The 25,824-nt window shown below is 43.7% G+C and overlaps 1 protein-coding gene across 1 annotated transcript in view; it reads left to right on the forward strand.

Moving 5' to 3' along the window:
• The window catches only part of LOC136114644 (Golgi phosphoprotein 3-like), a 51,552-nt gene extending 43,628 nt beyond the window's left edge, over positions 1 to 7,924 (forward strand). Inside the window, exon 4 of the mRNA XM_065860070.1 lies at positions 4,186 to 7,924. Coding sequence (XP_065716142.1) covers positions 4,186 to 4,610 — 425 coding nt within the window. The 3' untranslated portion in view covers positions 4,611 to 7,924. The remainder of the gene's footprint in view (positions 1 to 4,185) is intronic.
• The last annotated feature ends 17,900 nt before the right edge of the window (positions 7,925 to 25,824 follow it).

The following is a 25,824-nucleotide window of genomic DNA, read 5'->3' on the forward strand; positions in this document are numbered from 1 at the left end:
ATTCACAGGGCCATGATCTCATTGCTATTACGGAGACATGGTGGGGCAGCTCACATGACTGGAATGTTGTCATGGAGGGCTATGTACTTTTCAGGAAAGACAGGTCAGCAAGGCAAGCTGGAGGAGTTGCACTTGATGTGAGACAGCAACTCGAATGTCTTGTACTCTGCCTAGGGGGCGATGACGAGCGAGTTGAATCCTTATGGGTAAAAATTAAAGGACAGCTTAACACGGGTGACACTGTTGTGGGTGTTTGCTACAGGCCACCTGATCAGGAGGAGGAAGTTGATGAGGCTTTCTACAGACAGCTGGAAGTAGCCTGACTATCACATGCCCTGGTTCTCATGGGAGACTACAATCCTCCTGACATCTGCTGAGTGGGCAACACAGCTAAGGACACACAGTCCAGGAGGTTCCTATAGATCATTGGTGACAACTTTTTGACACAGATGGTGGAGGAGTCAATGAGGAGAGGTGTACTGCTGGACCTTGTCCTAACAAACCAAGAAGAACTCATTGGAGATGTCACAGCAGGGAGTGGCCTTGGTTGTAGTGACCATGAGATGGTGGAGTTCAGGATTCTGCATGGAGGAAGTAGAAAAATAAGTAGGACTAAAACCATGGACTTCAGCAGAGCAAACTTTGGCCTCTTCAGGGTCCTGCTTGGAAGAATCCCATGGGTTAGGACTCTAGAAGGTAGGGGAGTCCAAGAGAACTGGCTAATATTCAAACATCACTTCCTCCAAGCCCAAGACCGATGCATCCCTATGAGGAAGTGAGTAAGAGGCCAGCATGGATGAGTAAGGAACTCCAGTCAAATCTCAGGCAGAAGAAGGATGTTTATGAAATGTGGAAAAAGGGACAGACCACCTGGGAGGAATACAAGTAGGCTGTTAGAGTATGCAAGGATGTGGTGAGGAAGGCCAAGCTTCACTTGGAAGCAAATCTGGCCAAGGATGTCAAAGACAACAAGAAGGGCTTCTTCAAGTATATCAGCAACAAAAGAAAGATTAGGGAAAATATAGGTCTGCTGCTGAATGATGAGAGTGCCCTGGTGATGGATGATACAGAGAAGGCAAAGTTACTGAATGCCTTCTTCACTTCCATCTTTACTGCTAAAACTGGCCCTCAGGTATTCCAGACCCTAGAGATAGGAGAGAGAGTCTGGCAAAAGGAAGACTTTCCCTTGGTTCAGGAAGAACAGGTTAGAGATTGTCTACACAAACTGGACATCCACAAATCCATGGACCCTGACAGGATGCACCCACGAGTGCTGAGAGAGCTGGCAGATGTTATTGCTAAGCCGCTTTCCATTAACTTTGAAAGGTCTTGGAGAACAGGAGAGGTGCCTGAGGACTGGAGGAAAGCCAATGTCACTCCAGTCTTCAAAAAGGGCAAGAAGAACGACCCAGGAAACTACAAGCCAGTCAGCCTCACCTTCATCCCTGGAAAGGTGTTGGAACAGCTCGTTCTGGAATTTATCTCCAAGCATGTGGAGGAAAAGAAGGTTATCAGGAGTAGTCAGCATGGGTTCACCAAAGGGAAATCATGTTTGACCAACGTGATAGCCTTCTATGATGGTATGACTGGCTGTGTAGACAAGGGGAGAGCAGTGGACGTTGTCTACCTTCAGCAAGGCCTTTGACACTGTCTCTCACAATCTCCTCATAGGCAAGCTCACGAAGTGCGGGCTGGATGTATGCATGGTGAGATGGATCATGAACTGGTTGGATAGCAGAGCTTGGAGGGTTGTGACCAACAGTGCAGTGTCTGGTTGGAAGCCTGTAGTTAGTGAGGTTCCCCAGGGGTCAGTATTAGGTCCAGTCCTGTTCAACCTGTTCATCAGTGACCTGGATGAAGAGACTGAGTGCACCCTCGGCAGGTTTGCTGATGATACCAAAATGGATGGAAGGGCTGACACACCAGAAGGCTGTGCTACCATTAGTGAGACCTGGACAGGCTGGAGGACTGGGCAGAGAAGGTCCTAATGAAGCTTAACAAGGGCAAGTGTCAGGTCCTGCACCTGGGGAGGAACAACCCCAGGCACCAGTACAGGTTAGGGGCAGACCTGCTGGAAAGGAGCACTGCAGAGAAAGACTTGGGAGTTCTGGTCAACAACAGGTTGACCTTGAGTCAACAATGTGCCCTTGTGGCCAAGAAGGCCAACAGTATCCTGGAGTGCATTAAAAAGTGTGACCAGCAGGTCCAAGGAGGTTACCCTCTGCCCTGGTGAGGCAGCATCTGGAGTACTGCGTCCAGTTCTGGGCTCCCCAGTTTAAGAAGGATAAGGAATTACTGGAGGGAGTCCAGCGATGGGCTACGAATATGATTAGGGGCCTAGAGCACCTTTCTTATGCGGAGAGAGTGAGACAACTGGGTCTGTTCAGCCTGGAGAAGGCTGAGAGGGGATCTCATTGCTGTGTATAAATATCTCAAGGGTGGATGTCAGGAGGATGGGACCAGATTCCTTTCAGTGGTGACCAATGATAAGATGAGGGGCAATGGGTACACACTGAAGCATAGGAGGTTCCATCTGAATGTGAGGAAAAACTTTACTTTGAGGGTGCCAGAGCACTGGAATAGGCTGCCCAGAGAGGTTGTGGAGTCTCCTCTGGAGACATTCAAGACCTGCCTGGACACATTCCTGTGCGATCTACTCTAGGTGTAGCTGCTTTAGCAGGTGAGTTGGACTAGATGATCTCCAGAGGTCCCTTGCAACTCTAACCATTCTCTGATTCTGTGTCACCATAGTACTGATTTTAATTATTGTATAGCCACATTCACCTAACAGTTTTGGAAACATCTTAGGAAATTACCTTTTCCATGTGAAACACTGTATGGAGATGACTCTGGTGTGGGTTTTTTTGTTTGTTTGTTTTGGGTTGTTTATTTCTTTTGTTGTGTTTTGTGTGTGTGTGCGTGTGTTTGTTTTGGTTTGCTTTTTGGTTTGGGTTTTTTTTGGCGGGTGAGGGTTTGGTTTTTTTTTTTTGCTGTGTGATAGTGAGAATGTGATTCTTCCAGGGAAGTGTGGAGTTCAGGCCTGGGTGATATCTGTACTTTTCACTATGCAGTTGGTGTCACCTCATTTGTTTAATTGTCTGTTACTTGGATACAGTATACGTCACCTTCCATCACAATGGGACAAACCTTAAAGTAGTATTACTTAACCAATGATTTTTTAAAAAGCTTTTTGATATAGAAATTCTCGCATCACTTTTGGGAAAATCCCCATCTGTGTAAGAAATACTTGATGCTGTTTCTTTCCTCATCTCTCAAAATGCGTAGGCTCTTTGATATCAGGAGGGGGTTTTAATACTTACAATAAATACTTAGGCAGGTTGGACCTAAACTTTTAGCTTCTTAAGTAAACTCTTAAGCAAAGATGGATTTCTCAGCACTTAGCAACTTTAGTTTTCTCAGTAGCTGTTGATGCTGATTTTGTGCTTTTAAAATTCCCTCCTCTAAGCGCATACACACACACTCGGAAGTGCCCAGTTCTCCTGCCTTAACAAAAAACCATTGGAAATAATTTTTATAGAAACATCAAAGCCCCTGCCCAACATGTGTCCTTGTGTAATGCACACACCCACGCTCATACAGTGCATGTCACTGTTTCACCTGATGGGGGCAGGAAGGGAGAGAAGAATGTAAACCTTAAGAAACAGAGAAATTAGGAGGACATATAGGTTATGTGTGCATTAGCTTGTCTGTGGCAAAATGGCAATGACGGTTCTTCCAGATTCTGAATTGATAAAAGGTTGGAAGTAGAATTTTTATTAACTTTCTTGAGGACTGTGTGTGGAGTTTTGTTTAGTGGTTTGTTTTGGGGTTTTTTGGGGGGGCTGTTTTGTTGTGGGTTTTTTCCCCCCCCTTTTTTTTTCTTTCGTTTTCCTTCAGTATAAGAGTGCTTATTTGTCATCTCCCTAATCAAGACATGGCTTAGCTAGCATTTTGTCCAAACTTTAAATATACACTGAAACTCCTCAAAAAGGCTCTCGTTGTCTCTGTCTCTCTGCATATATCTGGGTAGGTCAAAAATCAGAGAATGCTGACATGAACACAACATCTTAGTGTAGTAGTCAGCTATATGAATTTGATGGCTCATTCTGCAGTGAGGGGAGAGAATTGCTGTAATAGTTCAGCTTAAACTTTCCCTGACTCTTGGCTTTTTTGCTTGATTTTTAGGTGAAACATGGAACCCACTGAAGTTGCACTACCAGTTGCGAAATGTCCGTGAACGGTTAGCTAAAAATCTGGTGGAAAAAGGTGTACTGACGACAGAGAAACAGAACTTCCTTCTTTTTGATATGACTACTCACCCTCTCACCAACAACAATATCAAACAGCGCCTCATCAAGAAGGTTCAAGAAGCAGTTCTTGACAAATGGGTGAATGACCCTCACCGCATGGACAAGCGCTTGCTGGCACTTGTTTATTTAGCCCATGCTTCGGATGTTCTGGAGAACGCTTTTGCCCCGCTTTTGGATGAGCAGTATGATTTAGCTACAAAGAGAGTACGGCAGCTTCTGGATTTAGACCCTGAAGTTGAATGTACGAAAGCCAACACAAATGAGGTTCTGTGGGCTGTTGTAGCAGCTTTCACAAAATAACTGCATTCAGACTGAAGTGTTCTCTCTTCTTTCATGTTAACCAGTTGTTTCTCTTCTATCTACTATTCATGTTTTCTGTAATTTGTACCTTCTCACATGATGAATCAGCTCTTCTTTAATGGGAATTATAAGTGGCGTATTCCCTCCTCTGTGTATCTGTATACAAGATTCTGCTGGTACAAGAGACCTTCCTGTTTAAAAACAACAGAAAAAGGTTTTACTGCCATATTGGCATTCTGTTTGCTATTCAGTTTGAGTTGTCTGAAATACTTTGTTTAATCTATTTTTCATCTTACTGTTATTGAAGTGGTTTAACATGGAAGGTACCTCAAGGAGGAAATGTGCATGCAGTTGGATCACTAGTCTCAGCTGACACAGATGTGTGCATGCATCTCTTCAGTACAATTCATAACAGATCAAAAAAGGACCTTTTAAAATCACCAGAGCTCCATGATGAAGTGTCTCTCAGGACATTTTATACACAGATGTTGTTTCAATTATATCTAACAAAATTACTTTAAAATTACTTTAAAATGTAAAATTACTTTAAGCAGCTTCATCAATAGTTCCTGTAAAATGCCCCTTAAATTTTACTTTTCATTGCCATTTGATGGAAAGGCCTCCTATAAAGAGCATGTATGTGAAATCTATTTATTTTCAGTGTCTACAGAGTTTGCCATCTAGATATTCTCAGGTTATGCATTGCTTTTGATAGTGTATAGAAAGAGACCAGTTTCTATCATAGTTTGTACTTTTTTTTTTTTTCCTCCTGTATGGAAGAGGCTCGTGACCAGTACAGTTCTTGAGTGCAGTTTTTAATTTTGTTTGTACACAAATTAATGTTTGTCTCTTAAGCCTTGTAGTCTATTTTACACTTTAAAAACTAAGTCAGTCCTAGCAGGTGTTGCATGTAAATGGTTAGCAAGTAATGACTGCAGTTCAGATTATTAAAATTTCTGTAATTGGATGCTCTGCTATGTTTTATTTTTTATATACGACTATGCTGATTAGCACACTATTGTAAAAGAATATATATATATATAAAAACTTTGGCTTTTTAAAATTTATTGCCTCTTTGCCATTGCTTGTTATCTCTCATTGGTTTCACAGTGTAAATATTATGCATTGAACAAATTAAGCATTGATTTACATATAATTTCTTTTTCCTTATAACAATGAAGATTTAAAGTGGGGCTTACAGGTGTTTAGAAACCTTTTTGGTTAATATTCAGAGCAAGAATACTAGATGGTATATAACTGTAGAGTTGAAATTTAAGGGATCTCTTAATCTGTATACTAGCTTTTTACCTACAGTAAATTATGTTCTTAAAAGTGCCTGAAAAAGAGCATGTCATTTTTATTTTTTGTTGCTAATTAGAAAGGTTTTATTGCTTAGCTGTAAGCTTTAGTTAATATCCTTCTTATTAGAAAGGGAGAGTTTATATTAAGTAGATCAAACTGACCTGATCAGTGGTGTCATTCAGATCTGCAGGATTCACAGCTGAGACAGACTGGGTTAGCTTATGAGTTTGCAGCTGTACCTGCCATGGATAGACCTCTTCTATCTTGAGCACAACTCTACAACCTCATCTGTGACTGAACTTCCAATTTTGCACTTCATTTAAAATCGTTTCGATGCTTAAGTAGTTGACTTTAAAATACAACTTAAATTCATCATACCTATATAACCTTTTTTAATAAAGATTTTTAAAATATGGTCCTTAACATTTAGTGGCACACTGTTCTTCAGTTCTTAAATTATGTTTCTTTAGAAAGATTAAAAGTATATTGTAAGGTATTTCAAACTTTGGTTTACAAATAAAAATATAAATGGTGTTCTCCCAGTTGTAAGATGCTGTGTTTAAAACTTTGAGGAACTTGGGCATGAACTTTGGACATTTTCTTTTAAACATTTTCAAAATGTGATTGCTTTAAGTGGAGGAAAAATGAAAGTTGCTGTGTTGCTCTTATATTTGACAGCTTACAGAATACTTTCTGTACTTGATAGTATATGCTAACTCACTGCTTTCATTGTCACTCTCTCCTGTGATCTGTTTTTTTAATTTTCTGTTGCTCTTTGAGAGGAGAGAAAAGTAATTAGGTGGAAAAGTCACAAAAATAGTGGAGTATTCAGGAGAAAGTTGAGTGCATTAAACTTTTAAAATGGCTTTGAAAATTTAAGCTACTTGAAACATGCTTCAGACTGTCCTCTCATCTTCATTCCATCAGTATTTTTCATGTTCCTGCTTGTTTTATGTTACACTGAGGAGGATACTGGGTTTTTGTCACCCTTACAGCAGCCAACATGGTTTAAAAATAAGTCAGCTTTCTTTAATCCCTTCCAGAGAGAGGGTTTGTTGTTTGTTTTTTTGTTTGTTTGTGGGGTTTTTTAGGTTTTTTTGTTTTTTGTTTTTGAGGTTTTTTTCTTTTTCATGTACTGCCTACAGTATTTATCACCTTTATTTCACTTAAAGATAGATAGAACTTCTGTGATGGGGAGAGTTTGTATTGGGTATATCAAAGAACTTTGATGTAAGTAACAAAGGGTTTGTGAAGAGTGACTATATTTTGCTGGACCTCCTGGCATAAGCCTGGATGCGTGGGGAAGATAGATGAGCTTTTGGAGTCAAGTCCTATGTTGTATTTTAAAAACCCCAAAGCCTCATGAGTGCTACTAGACCTTATATCTAACAGTGAGGGTAAGTTTAGTAGATTGAGACTATTTAGCAAACATCCTTGCCTTCATTGCTATTTCAAGTTCTAATAAAATGATTAAACATGAAAGACTGCTTTGTTCTACTGAGATTCAGGTACCCTTCTTCCTGTTAGCTGCTACTGCAGCTCACAGAGACCTGGAGACCTGGTTTTAAGACAGTTTTGGCTGGTCTGAATCCTCAGTTCTCAATGGCTACTTAAAGTGAAGATTGCTATCATAAGCTGAACTTGAACCTGTGCCTCAAGGAAGAACATATATTCAGGGACTCATTCTTTTAAAATAAACTTTCAAGTTAATGTCAAAAATATTATTCTAAAAAATAAATCCACAAGCAGTATCTAAATATAATTTTATGGTCCTTGAGATTTACATCCTCCTGTGTTTCTAGAGATGATGTTACAGTGCTCCTATATGGGATGTTAGTGAAATCTATGTGCCATACATGTTGCTTTAGAGGCAAAGTTTGCATAAATTAGCTATAAAAGGCTGGTGACTGAGTGCTCATGTGTTCATGCCAATTTCTCCTACAAAGTGAAGATATGTATTAACTAATGTTTTCTCTGTGAACTGGACTTAATCTGTACCGAAACAAAATAAAGCACCCTTTCAAGCTATGAGCTGCAAATGGTTACTGTGCATCACATGCATGCAATATTTAAAGGTTTTTTTTTCATTTTCTAAGTAATTTCCAATTTTTCCTGAGGTTGGGAAACAGAACTTTAAGATCAAAGCCTCAGTTCTACCTAAACCGGGCTTCAGGCACTTTGGGTAGTCAAAGTCTGTTTATGTCCTAGTTTCCCCTATCATGTCCATCTATTTTTCTATATAGAAGGGGGTTTCCAGATTCAAAGTACAAATTTATTGAAAAAGTAACTCATTTATTCTGTGGTAATACTTAATGTATACAACAGTTTAATTACTTAGCATCTTATTTCCTGTCAAGTGCTTTCTAAGTGTCAAATACAAAATGTGATTTCAGGTGCGTGTAAGAGGTAGCCTTCTTGGACAGGAAGGGAGAATCTTTAGATGGGGAAGAAGCATGGTGTGGTTTAACCCAGCAGGGAGCAAACCACCACATAGCCATTCACTCTCCCCACCAGTTGGATGGGGGAGAGAATCGGGGAGAAAAAAAATAGGTAAAATTAATGGTTGAGATAAAGACAGTTTAATAGGACAGAAAAGGAAGGGAAAATAATAATAATAATGATAATGATAAAATAATATTCAAAACAAGTGATGCACAATGGAATTGCTTACCATCTGCCAACCGATGCCTAGCCTGTCCCTGAGCAGTGCCCTCCACTCTCAACCAGCATTCCCCCTAGTTTATATACTGAACATGACATCATACGGTATGGAATATCCCTTTTGTCAGTTGGGGTCAGCTGTCCCAGCCGTGTCCCTTCCCATCTTCTTGTGCACTCCCAGCTTACTTGCTGGTGGGGCAGTGTGAGAAGCAGAAAAGGCTTCAACTCTGTGTAAGCACTGCTTGGCAATAACTAAAATGTCAGTGTGTTATCAACAGTATTCTCATCCTAAATCTAAAATACAGCACTATACCATCTACTAGGAAGAAAATTAACTCTATGCCAACCAAAACCAAGACACATTGTGTCCTGGTTTGGGCTAAAACAGGACCAATTCTATTTTAGTGAATTTTCCTTTCAGCTAAGTTTCTTCTAAGTAATTGCACCTTTTTGAAGTTGGCTGCATGTTTTTCAGACAGTGTCTGCTTCCAGGACTGATAACACCTGCTGTTTACAGTTTTACTGAGCTAATGGTAGAAATGGTATGCAGAAAAGACCCATGTTTACACTTATTATCATAGCAGCCAAGGTCACTGATTGTGGCAGGATGCAAACCCCCCTCTCTCCCCCTCCCTCCTTCGATATGGAAGGAGTAGACACATATCCCTCTCTCTCTCTGCTGTTTGAGGCTAACAGCTTCTTTTGTTTGGCCCCAGAGCACCCTGGCCAGGGCCGTTAGGAGAAGGGAGTGCCAAGGCGCCAGGGAGCTGCTGGGCACCCATAGCCAGTGTGGGGGATGTTTGGAAGCTTCAGGGGCACCCCACAGCCAGTGTGGGGGTACCGAGAAGCTTCTGGAATGCCTACAGTCAGATCTGATCAGCCAATAAAAAAAACGGGACTCTCGGCGAGACTCTGCCCATTGTCGCAGGGTCTCTCGGAGCACGAGCGAGATGCTGCCGCTGAAAGCCCCCCCGGGATGGAGACTCCGCTTGCCTTGCCGCCACGTGTGTGAGTAAAATTTCTCCTCGCAGGATTGCGAGTGTATTTACTTTCCGTGCACATTTGCACACGTACTCTCCGTGCTCAATACGAGCACGTGTAAAATTAATCCTCACATAATTGCGGGTGTATTTTCCTCCCGTGCTTCCACATAAGCACGTGTAACTTTCCGTGCACATTTGCACGTGTATTTCTCCTTGCAGGATTGCGAGTGTATTATAAATTTACCCTTGCAGAATCGCGAGTGTACACTTCCCGTACTCAATACGAGTACGTGTATCCCTTTAAGATAATCCCACACCGTGTTCAGGCAAGTGTAGACTCTTCCCGGACTCAGGGATGGCTCCAGCATTGTTTTGGGTGAAACCACATGCATGCACTCTGTGGACCGCCTGTTGTATTAGTTGCTGCCCCTTAATAATTTTCCTCAACTGATATCCGAACCTGTATTTAAGTCACTTTTGGAATGCTAAAACCCTGTTTCTCACCGGTTTAATAAAAGTTGTTTTGGACCCTGTTGTCCCTTAAACTAACCTCGGGGTGCCTCCGTGACACTGATAAACCTCTTATGTTCCACAAGTGATGGGTTGTAAAAGGATTGTACTTGCAGGGAGATGCAGATAGAACAGGTCACCCAAATTGATCAATGAGCGTCACGGAGGCACCCCGAGGCTAGTTTAAGGGACAACAGGGTCCAAAGAACATATGAAGAACATATCTTTAACATCTAAAGCAGCCATCCATGGGTGGGCTGCTGCTTGTATTACAGTCACCACCGAGGCTATGTTTGGGACAGCAGCTGTTAGCGGTGCAGTGTTACTATTCAGTTTTCGATAATCAATAGTTAGGCGCCATCGCCCATCAGGCTTGCGAACGGGCCAAACTGGAGAATTATAGGGAGAATGGGTGCGGCTAATTATTTGTCTTTCTTCAAGATCATTAATAACCTCTGTAATGCCCAGTTTTGCTGCATTTGGCAGGGAGTATTGTGGAGTACAGGTTATTGTAGATGTGGGTAGAGCAGGAGCAAGTTGCAAAATCCTAATGTCAGTAGTTCCTTCAAATTGCAAGGGTGCAGAGGTAAGTGGCAATATTCTAATACGAGCTACCTCCGCTCTGTGGCTTCCAAAGCTCCAAATCTCCCCATTAGGTAAACACCACTGTCTACCTGCCAAAATATCAAATCCCAATATGTTTGCCTTATAAGGACTCAGGGCAACTTCCACAGCCGTTGTCCGCTTTTCCCCAGGCAGCAAAAGGTGGGTTCGAGCTAAAGGACATCTCTCTGCTACACCCGTTACCCCTACTATATTGATGGCTTTCCTTGATGGTTTAATCCCGAGTTTGTCAGCTTGCTGCCTGTTCAAAACACTGATTTGTGCGCCCGTGTCAATTAGAAATTTCACACTTATTCGCCTTGGACCAACGGGGATATGTATGTATGGTTCTTTATCACTGGACCATTGGCAAGAAAATACAAAGCGGGTGGGGCGGTCCTGCTTCCCATCCGCTTCTACTAGTTTTTTGGCTCCCTTTGTGAGGATACGAAAGGGTTAATGTTTCGCTTGTCCTCAGGGAGGGGGGTGGTTACCGGTGCCTCCTCTTTGTTCTCTGATCTTCCCTCTAAATATTCCACCAGCTCCTGTAGGTGCTCAGTGGAAAGCTTATATAGCAGTGTTCGGGGCACACCCAGAGCAGCCGCGGCACCAGAGGCTGCTCCGCTGCAAGCTGCTACTCTGATCTGACCGGCAGCCAAAACGCTCCGGTTTCTGGGACGGGGGGGCCAGCCCCTGAAGAGGCTCGGCTCGTCTTCCAGACCGTCCGGCTTCTGCACGGACCGCCGCTCGGGTCTACCCACCCCATCTCGCGTCCATGTGTAACCATATTGTGTAAAATTTCCGGCCAGGTTAATACATGTTCAGGAGGACTTCGGGGATTTTGCTTATTACGATTAATAGCCCCCTGAATTTTCTCCTTAAGGGACTGGACATATTTTTAAGACATCCGGTAATCCTTTAATAAGCAGCCGAATGTGGACCGGATCCACCGGTGCCGCCATAAGGGGGGGACTACCGACCTTTTTCATACATTACTTGTATACAAGCCGCCTTTTGAACTCCCTCAGCAAGATCTGATAAACCTTTTACAACAATTGCAACTGGCTCCCCACGTTCCCTGGGATCTATACCACCAGCCCAGTAAGGTACACGAGATGTGATGGACTGATTACCATCCGGACCATCACTTAAAAATACCCCTGGGCCCCAGAAGCCTGTGGCCTCGTCCTTACTCAATAATATTCTATCACCCCCGGTAAGTGAAACGCACCAAAGATATTCAGTCTCTGTCTCACCCGACTTGCGTAAATCTCCTAGCTCCAGTCCTGAATATGGCGTGCTATGGGTAGCCGTGCATGGATTTTTGCCTCGTCCATCCATATGTGTTTCAGTTCTAATAAGAGGACACATGTCCTTTGTTTCTACCCCCCCTTCATCAACACTGTTTTCAGAATCAGTATCTTTGTCGAGAAGCGGGGGGGCTGAGGGGCACACCTGAAATGGGGAGACGCTAGAGGAAGCTCTCATATTAATTAACAAAAACTCAAGTTTTTGTTCCAAAAAACCAAGTTTCTGTTCTAACAAGCCAAATCTCTGTTCTAAAAAATCCGACCGTATGCTTTACCGCGAAAAGTCCTGTATTAGAGAGTCAAACTCTTCGCTTTGCCGCGAAAGGTCCTGCCTAAAAAAGTCAGACTGCTCACTTTGCCGCAAAAGGTTTTGCTTTAAAGAGTCAAGCTGTTCGCTTTGCCGTGAAAGGTCCTGCTTTAAAGAGTCAAATTGTTCACTTTCCCGCAAAAGGTTTTCCTCCATTCGGTGCTTAAGTTTACACAGATCCTGTGCTACCTTTAAGCAAACACCCAAACTGAAACACACCACGATCCACATTACGGCAAGACCCCAGGTTACTGCAGAGACATTAAACAACCCTCTAAATAATTCCTCCATATCTGATACCCTGCTCGCTGCGCCAAAAATTGTCACGGAGGCACCCCGAGGCTAGTTTAAGGGACAACAGGGTCCAAAACCACTTTTATTAAACCGGTGAGAAACAGGGTTTTAGCACTCCAAAAGTGACTTAAATATAGGTTCGGGTATCAGTTGAGGAAAATTATTAAGGGGCAGCAACTAATACAACAGGAGGTCCACAGAGTGCATGCACGTGGCTTCACCCAAAATAATGCCAGAACCGCCCCTGAGTCCCAGAGGAGTACACACTTGCCTGAACACGGTGCGGGATTATTCTTAAAGAGATATAGGTACTCGTAGTGAGTACAGAAAGGGTACGCTCGCGATTGTGCGAGGGTAAATTTATAATACACTCGCAATCCTGCAAGGGTTAATTTACTTACACGTGCGAATGTGCACGGAATACTACACGTGCTTATATGGAAGCATGGGAGGAAAATACACTCGCGATTGTGCGAGGAAATAATTTTATACGTGCTTGTATTAAGCACGGGAAGTTACACGTGCATATGTGCACGGAAAGGATAAATATACTCGCAATCTTGCGAGAAGTTTTACTCACACATGTGGCGGCAAGGCAAGCGGAGTCTCCATCCCGGGGAGGGGGGGCTCTCGGCGGCAGCATCTTCAGCTCGCGCTCCGAGAGACCGGCGACAATGGGCCCAGTCTCGACGAGAGAGTCCCGGTTTTATACTGGCTGATCAGACCTGACTGTAGGCATTCTAGAAGCTTCTCTGCACCCCCACACTGGCTGTGGGGTGCCCCTGAAGCCTCCAAACATCCCCCACACTGGTCATAGGTGCCCAGCGGCTCACTGGCGCCTTGGCAATCCCTTCTCCTAATGGCCCTGGCCAGGGTGCTCTGGGGCCAAACAAAAGAAGCTGTTAGCCTCAAGTAGCAGAGAGAGGGAGATGTGCCTACTCCCTCCATACTGAAGGAGGTGGGGGGAGAGAGGGGGGTTTGCACTCTAAATGGTGACATATGATCAGAGCTACAGCCCATTTTAATCCCTGAATAAGATGTGCAGTTTCCTCCCATTGGGTCTTTTTTTTCTCCTACCTACAAAGCAGCAGCACAAAGCCTGTGAAAATCTGATGGTAAGAAATGCCTTCTGACTCAGAAGGAGAAAGAGCTTCTGCAGAAACAGTAACAAGAAAAGCTGGTTCCTAAAACAGCAGAAAAGACTAGGGAAAGAAATGCTGATGATTAGTAGAATCATAGAATCATTTTAGTTGGAAGAGACCCTCAGGATCATCGAGTCCCATCAAGACCTAAATCTAGCACTAATCATGTCCCTAAGAACCTAATTTATATGCCTTTTAAACATCACTAGGGTGTTGACTCCACCACTTCCCTGGGCAGCCTGTTCTACTGCTTCAAAACCCTTTCCATGAAGAAAAGTTTCCTAATCTGAACCTCCCCTGGTGCAACTTAAGGTCATTTCCTCTCTTCCTATCACTTACTACTCAGGAGAAGAGACCAACACCTCCTTTCAGGTAGCTGTAGACAGGAATAAGGTCTCCCCTCAGCCTCCTTTTCTCCAGGCTAAACAGCCCCAGTTCCCTCAACCGCTCCTCGTATCACTTGTGCTCCAGGCCCATAACCAGCTTCATCGCCCTTCTCTGCAACTCTCTCTAGTATTTCAATGTCCTTCTTATGATGAGGGGCCCAAAACACAGTATTCAAGGTGGAGCCTCACCAGTGCCGAATACAGTGGCACAATCACTTCCCTAATCCTGCTCACCACACTATGCCTGATACAATCCAGGATGCTGTTGGCCTTTTTGGCCACCTGGGCACAGTGCTGGCTCGTATTCAGCTGACTGTCAATCAACACGCTCAGATCCCTCTCTGCCAGGTAGCTTTCCACTCACTGTTCCCCGAGCCTGTAGTGCTGCCTGGGGTTGTTATGACCCAACTGCAGGACCCGGCACTTGGCCTTGTTAAACCTCATACAATTGGCCTCAGCCCAACAATCCAGCTGGTCCAGATCCCTCTGTACGACCTTCCTACCCTCTAGCAGATGAACACGCCCATCTGCAAACTTACTGAGGGTGCGCTCAATCCCCTCATCCAGATCATTGATAAAGAGATTAAACAGAACTGGCCCCAATACTGAGCCCTGAGGATCACCACTCATGACGGGGCGCCAGCTGGATTTGGCTCTGTTCACCACAACTCTTTGGACCCGGCCCTCCAGCCAGTTCTTTATCCCTCAAAGTGTACACCCATCCAGGCCATGAGCTGCCAGCCTCTCCAGTACAATGCCGTGGGATACAGTGTCAAAGGCCTTACTGAAGTCTAAGTACACAACATCCACAGCCTTTGTGTCATCTACTAGTTGGGTCACCTTGTCATAGAAGGAGATCAAGTTGGTCAAACAGGACCTGCCTTTCATAAACCCATGCTGATTAGGCCTGATCACTTGTTTGTCTTGTATGTGCTGCATGATGCCACTCAGTGATCTGTTCCATGACCTTCCCTTGCACCGAAGTTAGGCTGACAGGCCTGTAGCTTTCTGTATCCTCCTTCTGACCCTTCCAGTAGATAGGTGTCACATTCGCCATCTTCCAGTCAACTGGCACTGCCCTGGTCTACAGCCAGATTGTGAGCTGTCTCTGTCGAGTGACTCGTAAAAAGAACCAATTTGAGTGGGGCCCGGAACAATGACAAGCCTTTGAAAAAAGTAAGCGTGAGATAACGCATGCGGTGACCCTTGGACCAGTTCAGACTGGACTAGATGTTAAAAATGTGCTTTATACTGCAGATGGAGATAACGGAATACCTGGAGCCTCTGGAAGAAAACACCAGGAGAAACCCGAGGTCGACCCTTAGGTTTTTGGAGTCGAGGATACAAAGGATCTGAGGCCAACTATAGTCCAACTGAAAAGGAGATACTAGCAGCATATGAAGGAGTCCGAGCTGCTTCAGAAGTGATTGGTACTGAAGCACAGCTGCTCCGAGCACCTCGACTGCCAGTGCTGAGCTGGATGTTCAAAGGGACGGTTCCCTCTACACATCATGCAACCGATGTTACGTGGAGTAAATGGATTGCATTGATCACGCAATGAACTCGAATTCGAAGTCCCAATCACCCAAGGATCTTAGAAGTGATTACAGACTGGCCAGAAAGCAAAGACTTCGGGATGTCGCCAGATGACGAGGAAGTAACATGTGCTGAAGAAGCACCACCATATAATACGCTTTCAGAGACTTATAAGCAGTATGCACTGTTCACAGATGGATCCTGTCGTCTTGTAGAAAAACATCAAAGGTGGAAAGCTGCTGTGTGGAGTCCCACACGACAAGTTACAGAAGCCACTGAAGGACAAGGTGAATCTAGTCAGTTTGCAGAAGTGAAAGCCATCCAGCTGGCTTTGGACATTGCTGAACGAGAAAAGTGGCCAATACTTTATCTCTATACTGACTCATGGAGGGTAGGAAATGCCTTGTGAGGGTGGCTACAGCAATGGACAAAAAGCAACTGGCAGCACAGAGGCAAACCCATTTGGACTGCCACACTGTGGCAAGACATTGTTGCTCAGCTAGAGAGCCTGCCTGTAAAAGTTCATCATGTAGATGCCCATGTGCCTAAAAGTCTATCAGCAAGTTTGCTGATGACACTAAGCTGGGAGGAGTGGCTGACACGCCAGAAGGCTGTGCTTCCATCCAGCGGGACCTGGACAGGCTGGAGAGTTGGGCGGGGAATAACCTGATGAAATTTAACAAGGGAAAGTGTAGAGTCCTGCATCTGGGCAGGAACAACCCCAGGTTCCAGTATAGGTTGGGAAATTACATATTAGAGAGCAGTGTAGGGGAAAGGGACCTGGGGGTCCTGATGGACAACAGGATGACCATGAGCCAGGACTGTGCCCTTGTGGCCAGGAAGGCCAATGGTATCCTCAGGTGTATTACAAGGGGGGTGGTCAGTAGATCGAGAGAGGTCCTCCTTCCCCTCTACTCTGCCCTGGTGAGACCCCATCTGGAATATTGTGTCCAGTTCTGGGCCCCTCAGTTCAAGAAGGACAGGGAACTGCTGGAGAGGGTCCAGCGTAGGGCAACAAAGATGATTAAGGGAGTGGAGCACCTCCCTTATGAAGAAAGGCTGCGGGAGCTGGGTCTCTTTAGTTTGGAGAAGAGGAGACTGAGGGGTGACCTCATTAATGTTTATAAATATATAAAGGGTGAGTGCCACGAGGATGGAGCCAGGCTCTTCTCAGTGGCAAACAATGATAGGACAAGGGGTAATGGGATCAAGCTGGAACACAAGAGGTTCCACTTAAATTTGAGAAAGAACTTCTTCTCAGTGAGGGTGACAGAGCACTAGAACAGGCTACCCAGGGAGGTTGTGGAGTCTCCTTCCCTGGAAACATTCAAAGCCCGCCTGGACACATTCCTGTGCGACCTCACCTAGGCGTTCCGCTCCAACAGGGGGCTTGGAGTAGATGATCTTCTGAGGTCCCTTCCAATCCCAAACATACTGTGATACTGTGAAGTCGAGCCACCGAGGAACATCTAAACAACCAACAAGCGGATCAAGCTACTAAGATTAAAGTAGCTGAGATGGACTTGGATTGGCAACATAAAGGTGAACTTTTCCTAGCTTGGTGGACCCATGATGCTTCAGGGCATCAAGGTAGAGATGCAACATATAAATGGGCTCACAATCAAGGGGTGGACTTAACTATGGACACTATTTCACAGGTTATTCATGAATGTGAAACTTGCGCCAAAATCAAACAAGCTGAACGGTTAAAGCCTGTATGGTATGGGGGTCTATGGTTAAAGTATAAGTATGGGGAAGCTTGGCTGATTGATTATATTACACTTCCACAAACACGTCAAGGTAAGTGTTATGTACTTACAATGGTGGAAGCAACCACCGGATGGTTGGAAATATATGCCGTACCTCATGCTACAGCCCAAAATGCTATCTTGGGCCTTGAAACGCAAGTCCTTTGGCAATACGGTACGCCAGAAAGAATTGAATCAGGCAACGTTACTCATTTCAAAAACAGTATTATCGACACATGAGCATCTACATGATGAACTTTTACAGGCAGGTTCTCTAGCCAAGCAGCAATGTCTTGCCACAGTGTGGCAGCCCAAATGGGTTTACCTCTGCGCTGCCAGCTGCTTTTCTTCCATTGCTGTAGCCACCCTCACAAGGCATTTGCTACCATCCATGAGTCAGTATAGAGATGAAGTACTGGCCACTTCTCTCGTTCAGCAATGTCCAAAGCCAGCTGGATGGCTTTCACTTCTGCAAACTGACTAGATTCACCTTGTCCTTCAGTGGCTTCTGTAACTTGTCGTGTGGGACTCCACACAGCAGCTTTCCACCTTTGATGTTTTTCTACAAGACGACAGGATCCATCTGTGAACAGTGCATACTGCTTATAAGTCTCTGAAAGTGTATCATATGGTGGTGCTTCTTCAGCATGTGTTACTTCTTCCTCATCTGGAGACATCCCTAAGTCTTTGCTTTCTGACCAGTCTGTAATCACTTCTAAGATCCTTGGGTGATTGGGACTTCCAATTCGAGCTTGTTGCGTGATCAACGCAATCCATTTACTCCATGTAACATCGGTTGCATGATGTGTAGAGGGAACCGTCCCTTTGAACATCCAGCTCAGCACTGGCAGTTGAGGTGCTAGGAGGAGCTGTGCTTTAGTACCAATAACTTCTGAAGCAGCTCGGACTCCTTCATATGCTGCTAGTATCTCTTTTTCAGTTGGAGTATAGTTGGCCTCAGATCCTTTATATCCTCAACTCCAAAAACCTAAGGGTCGACCTCAGGTTTCTCCTGATGATTTCTGCCAGAGGCTCCAGGTAGGACCATTATCTCCGTCTGCGGTGTAGAGCATATTTTTAACATCTAGTCCAGTCTGAACTGGTCCAAGGGCCACCGCATGAGTTATCTCATGCTTAATTTGTTGAAAGGCTTTTCATTGTTCCGGGTCCCTGTCCCATCCCAACCGATGGGATGAGGGATGAGTTAACTCTAGACGCAACACGTGCCCTGGCTCAACAGATGAGAACAGGTGTGAGTTAACCCTGGGTTAATTCTGCACGGTTATGTGAAGTGAATGACAGACAATCACCTCTGGGGTCCAATCCAATTCAATTGTGAGTTTTACTAAAAGTACTTGTTGGAATATTGGTTACAGCGAATGGTGACTTGGCAAAAGTATAACAGAACTTACCAACACATTAACAGTGCAAGTCCTACTACGAGCGTTGTATTAACAACCATCAGTAGCTATAATATGAAATTTAATCAGAAATCAACAGCAGAGCTTAAAGATGGTGTTATCCTTATATGTTCAAAAGGGAAAGATAAGAAGAGAGTGGTAGAGAAGAAAACTAAGGTATAAGGGAGAGAGAAAGAGAGATATATATAGAGAAGGAGAGACAAAGAAATGGGGGTATAGAAAGAAGAAGAGGAAAGAGCAGAGAGAAAGGAAGAAAGAAAAGAATGAGGGATACAGTCTCTTACGGCCCCACAGTGTGGATGACAGGACTTGTATGATGATGTGTAGCCTCGGTGTTCCACAGCGAGAATGCTGGGGTCAGGAGTGCAGCGTCCTCCGATGTCTGGTTCAGAGTGATCGTCCTCAGGGTGCTGGTATTCTCTTGGTGAGGCCAAGCTGGTATTTCCTTCAGTGATGTAGGAAACAATCCTTCTGCAAATGTAATAGGCCCAGGCAGGATCTCTTGGCAAAGCATATTTTAATAACGATTTTGCAAGACCGGGTGTTCTACCTAAAGGCAGGCACACCTAAGAGGGCAAAAAGCCCCTGCTTATATTTCCCCAAAATCCCGACCGCAATTTCCCTCCCCTGTTCCCCATTGATTGGGTACTTCAGGGTTTACAGACTATCCCAACGCACACAATACCCTTCCCCTTATCAATCTGTTTAAGATATGGATTCCTGGTACTTTGGCTACACTTCCCCCTAAATTAACTTATCAATACAGGTATCGGTATGTATACAGGAGTCAGTCCGTATTCTGCTAAGAAATTGTGTATTACATTAAGTATTCATAGTCCGATGTCTCTCAGTCCTCCCCCCTGCTAGGGTCAGGCACCAGGTCCTCAGTTATGTAAAAACAACAGTTCTTTGTTAAATGTTCCTTACAGGTGAGACTGGTAGGCCCTTGGTGTTCCCTTGATGATGACTGGACAGGCCCTTAGATGAGACTGATATTCCCCCTCCGGTGAGGCTGGCAGGATCTTAGATGAGACTGGTATTCCCTCCCAACCATGCTGGTTTTGGTGGGCTTTTTATAGCTCCCAGAGTAGAGGAAAGTCTGGGGGGAGGGGAAAGTGGTGATTGAGAAAGAGGGACAAGTCTGGACAAGTCCTGGACCATGTTGAGGGTCTCTGCTTTTCCCCTTTGTTTGCCAAGCTGGGCATATCAGGACATGGAGCTATGTGCCCTCCAGCACATCCTCCATCTCCAGTGGGTCAACCGGCCTGATCTGTGGCTCGTTAGCTCGTCCTTCATGTGTAGATCGCAGTTCCCCCTGCTCTGAATGTGTCTTCTTCTGGCTGAACTAGTCACAATGTTTTCAGCCATGATCCTTATCAATGCTCAACACCACCCCGTGGCAGAAAACATTGTCCATTGCCCCCCCAGGGCAGAGATTTTGTCATGACAGATAAAGGATGGAAAAGAGATAAAGGTCAGAAAATATGAGAGAAGGGAAGAGAGTGAGAGAAGTAGATTTCACACATTGTTTATGTAGTCTCCAACTAGTCTAGTAGAGGTACAATACCAATGCCAAGCATCGAAAGCAAGAAACCACAAATTAACATCATAGCAATATCTATTGCCATTTTCACCAATCTGTGAGTCACACTGATTCTAGGAGAGAGCTGAATCAAGGTCTGGGCCTCAAGTTGTCAAACCAATTTGACGGTTGCATTGCCTGGAAAAGCTCTCCAGTTCGGTACTATAACACAAAGAACAGGAGCAAAGGCAACATTAATAACAAGTTTGATTACACAATTTTCCCCAACTCAGGAGCTGATGCAAAGTTTTGAACTATTTAATCAAGGTCCCATCAAGAAAAAGGGACTTGATTATTTTCCACATTGTGTTTCCCACTGATTTAGGTGTGGGTTTTGGCTTTTGTTTCTTTATTCTTTGTCTTAACTAATTTTCTAATATTTTCTAAGATTCAAAACCAATCATTGCAAATTTAGTTCCAAATATATATAGGAAACCTTGCATCAGTTCCTGAGCTAAATTAGGTATATTCTGGTTATGTTAGCAATCAGGACACATAACCACGGACGTAGTTATATGTGGTACTTTATTTCAGCGCTGGGAAACCAGGGGTTCGCACCCAAAGCTGGCTTCGAACAGCTGATTCAGACTACACCTTATTATACAAGTTAGTTACATACGTATTCATTACAACCCCTGACAACCATTAGCATATTCCACATCTATTCTAACACAAACTTCCTATCTAAAAGATGCTATGTTTACCAGTTATTTTCTAAGGTATCAACTTTAAAAGAATATATCGTAAATCTATGTCCACCTTAAGAATAAGGCTCGGTTACAGTTACCTGCCTTATAAGAATGTACCATAAATCTATGTCAACTTTAAGAATAGAGTTTGGTTACTGAATACAAGAATTCTATGGTTACAGGGCTGGTTGCTATCTTAATGTTAATCCAACTGTAACAGATCCAGCGATATCCAGGGTAGAGCCAGAGAAAGCCCATCCTGACCTGTTCCAGAAGGGAACATGGAAGGAAACATCTTGTAAAGTTGATTCTGTTACTAACATCTCCCCCACTTTGAAAATGCTTTTCTTTAGACAATGCATTTTCACTTCAATCAACTTCTTCAATTATTGATTTGATTGGTGATTTGGCAAATGTGACAGTTCATAAGCTGGAGGGCTAGCTGGAGGGCTGTCAAATATAGGATTAACATAATTCCTACTCAGGACACTGAAAATGCGATTATTCTTAGCATTTGTTTGACTAATCACACGTTTAATACCTACATATAATAAACAAAGAAGTATAATCACAATTGTAAGTACAACTACACTTTCTAGTAGTGAATGTACCCATCCTCCCAAATTTAAACCAAATGAATCCAACAGAACTCCTATCCAGCTCTGTTCTGCATCCTGCTTTTCCTTTTGCAGCTCCATCTCTGTTTGGGTCAGTTGAGAAATGTCCTTCTCGACTTCCGAAGTTACGTTTGGAATATGGATGCAGCAATGATCAATTCTGTCTTTCAAATATCCACAGACACCATTTTCTTTCAATAACATTGTGTCGAGTGCCATTCTATTCTGCAAGGTCATTTTAGTCGTAGCCTGTAATTGTATATTAAGTTCCCGAAAACCTCTCTTAGTTATTCTAGCCAATTGATCCATTTGCCCGATCAATCTATCAGTCATTTCTCTATTTCTGTATGCCGCAATTGGTGCAAAGAAAGATTCTAGTGCCCAGCCGAATTTAACACTGCTCGATGGTTTGTGCCACACATCATCTTCATCTATTTCTCGTTTGTGCCTAACATGTAGTAGTTCTTGCCCATTTTTCAAGGGTGACTTTTTCCAAATAGGACATAGGGTTGGCAGTCCCAAAGTAATTTCCCTTACTGGTCCTGCTATCGGTAAATGTGTTGTCCAGGTCCCATCACTTAAGGTCCAAACTAGATGTCCCACACTACCTATAACACCTCTACAATCAATTCTATTTCCATCAATGCCTATCTTGGTTCCTTCCTTTAGATCCAACTGTTTCTGACAAATGCAACCTGCAATTACCGCAACTTTAACGATGGATATTGGTATCTCTTTCATATCTGTCTGGCAAGTTATTACTCGTGAACAATTCCACCATGGTACTGTTGTTCTTCCTGTTACATTGGACCACCGTACACACCATGGAAATGCTTCACTATATTGGTATTGTTGTACAATACTCAATGTCCACGTTACTCCATGATTCAGTTATATTTTTGTTATCCTGATCTTTGCATTCCCAGTAAGTCTGTTCAACCGTTTGGTTTACTACTTTGGTGGTCCATGTGTCATAATAACACCAACCTATATGTTTGAATGGTCTGGTCATTCCTATTTTAACCCATTTCGCCCCAGGTAATTTTAAACAGTCCTCCCTTGGCCCTGGTGTTTTCCATTTTCCTTGTTCTTTTACCTTTTGTTCTGTTGGGACGACTTCTTTTCTAGTGCGGGATTCGCATGCTATTTCACCAGTTCTATTTATTTCTGGTAAGGTGGTAGATATTATTCCCCACTGTATTGGGTCTTCGGCTGATTTTGGAATTGGAAGGCAAGCAGTGATGCTACTGGAATTTTGAGGCAGTGCGAAATCTCGAATTAATCCTATCATCAGATTCTCTGCCTGATTCTGTATGCTTTGTACCACCTGTGGTATCTGGGTACTTCCGTTATTCTCTACTGCTCTTCGTGGCCTAATTTGCAATTCCATTTGAATAGTCTCATTTTCCCACTGTTTATCAGAGGCCTTGTGGAATAGAGTGGCACTTCCGTCTCCAGTTGTCAAAAGTACAAACACTCTAACCAAAATCACAATTTGGTAATGCAAACCAGACATTATTGCGATGTAATCTTGAGCGAGGTAGGACCCACTATCTGCGATTTCCACAGTCTTGGGACTCTTTTCACTCGGGTGTAGTGTATCCAGGAGTCTACTCCAGCAACTTTGACTGCGGTGAATGTAGTTAGGAGTACTTGATAGGGTCTGTCCAAAGGCTCTTTTAAGGGTTCTTCATTCCAAGTTCTTATTTACACCGTGTCTCCAGGCTCTATATCATGTACCGGATTCTCGAGCGCTAGTGGGCGATTCCACACTAGTGCGGATCTGAGTCGATTTAGTGTCCTGCCAAGAGACAACACATAATTGTACAAGTCCTGACTACTTTCACATGTACCTCTGGGTTCGAGTTTGGTGCTTCATATGGTTTACCATACAAAATCTCGTATGAACTTACTGACATTCCACTCCTAGGTTTAATCCTAATACGCAACAATGCTATTGGCAATGCCTGAGGCCATTGAATTTTTGCTTCCTGACAGATCTTGCTAAGTTGCCTTTTCAGAGTTTGATTCATTTTCTCCACTTGTCCACTAGACTGGGGTCTCCATGGGGTATGTAACTCCCACTTAATTCCCAAACATCTGCTGATTTCTTTTACCAATTGTGCAACAAAGTGTGGTCCCCTATCGGAGGATATCCCCAGTGGTACCCCAAATCTAGGGATTGTTTCCTTTAGTAACCATTTTACAGTTTCTTTCGCCTGGTTGGTGCGACAAGGGAAAGCTTCCGGCCATCCTGAAAAGGTATCTACCCCAACTAGTATATACCTGAATCCTCAGGTTCTTGGGAGTTCCGCATAGTCTATTTGCCAATAATCCCCAGGTTGTATGCCTGTCTTTATTTTCCCCATTTCTATTTTTCTTTTTACTAAAGGATTATTTTTCAAGCAAATTTCACACTTAGCTGTAATAGACTTTGCCATTGTTAACATCTGGACCGAGATAATTTGTTTTCTTAAATAAGTTACCAGTGCTTCTGCACCCCAGTGACACTTCTGGTGTTCCGTCTGAAGTATTCCTCTCATAATAGTGGTTGGTACCACAACTTGTCCATTGGTGGTTACATACCACCCAGAATTATTCTTACTGGCTCTTACTAGACTTGCCAATTTTTCATCTTCTGTAGAATATTTAGGTGGTTCTGAAGGTAATAAATCAATTGCTCTTACCTTCTGGGAGACAAGACCCACCATTGTCCTCACTTGCCGTGCTACTGACCGAGTTGTTTGATCAGCAAGCCGATTTCCTTCAATAATTTTTGATGTTCCACTTTGATGAGCTTTACAGTGCATTACAGCAACTTGCGATGGTTTTTGAATGGCATTAATCAGGTTCAGTACTTCCTCCTGGTACTTAATGTTTGTTCCTTGTGAAGAGAGCAGTCCCTGCTCTTTCCAAAGGGCTCCATGCACATGAACAACTCCGAAAGCATATTTTGAGTCAGTCCATATGTTAACTTTCTTGTTTTCGCTGAGTTCCAATGCCCTGGTTAAGGTGATTAACTCCGCTTTTTGTGCTGAGGTGTTTGGTGGTAAGGGTTTAGCCTCAATTACTGTCTTGGCAGTAGTGATCACATATCCTGCATACCGCATTCCGCTCTCCACAAAGCTACTGCCATCAATAAAGAGTTCCCAGTCAGTTTCTGCCAGCAGAGTGTCTTTCAAATCAGGGTGACTTGCCTGGGTGTATTCGATGACTTCCACGCAATCATGTTCCAGGTCTCCTTCTTCAGTACCTGCACCCAAAAACTCAGCAGGATTCATTAGATTAGTAGTTTTTAGAACAACATCATCTTGTTCTGTCAGAATTACCTGGTATTTCATCATTCTGCTTGAGGACAGTCAATGGCCCCTCTTTTGTTCCAGTACTGTTGTCACCATATGCGATACAAACACTTCTATCCTTTTTCCCATTGTTAATTTTCGGACCTCCTGGATCAGTATTATTGTAGCAGCTACCGCCCGTAAGCATGCCGGCCACCCAGCACTTACTGGATCTAGCTGTTTAGAAAAATAGCCAACAGGTCTTTTCCAGGATCCCAGTCGTTGGGTTAATACCCCCAAGGCAAGTCTTTGTCACTTGTGTACAAACAACTGGAAATCTTTGCTCAAGTCCGGCATGCCCAAGGCAAGTGCCTGCATCAAAGCCTGTTTTAGCTTTTGGAAGGCTTCACGTTGTGGCTTTCCCCACACAAACGTCTTATTCCCTTGTGCTTCGTATAAAGGTTTGGCAATCAACCAATAGTCCATAATCCAAAATCTGCACCATCCTGTCATTCCTAAAAAGGATCTTAATTCATGTAAGTTTCGTGGTTCTGAAATATCACAGATAGCATGCACGCGGTTTGTACCTAATTTTCGCTGTCCTTGAGAAAGCTCGCATCCTAAATAAATCACAGTCTCGGATGCAATCTGAGCTTTACTTTTCGATACTTTGTACCCATTCATTCCCAATTGGTTCAGTATTTCAATCGTTACCTGGATGCAGAGTTCTTGTGTCTCAGTCGCGATCAAAATGTCGTCTACGTATTGTAGCAACAGGTACCGTTGTCGAGGGATCACGATGTGTCCTTTTGTAGTCCATTCCTCGAGTTCCTTGGCCAACT

This window comes from Patagioenas fasciata, chromosome W (assembly GCF_037038585.1).
Source record: "Patagioenas fasciata isolate bPatFas1 chromosome W, bPatFas1.hap1, whole genome shotgun sequence".
Taxonomy (NCBI): domain Eukaryota; kingdom Metazoa; phylum Chordata; class Aves; order Columbiformes; family Columbidae; genus Patagioenas; species Patagioenas fasciata.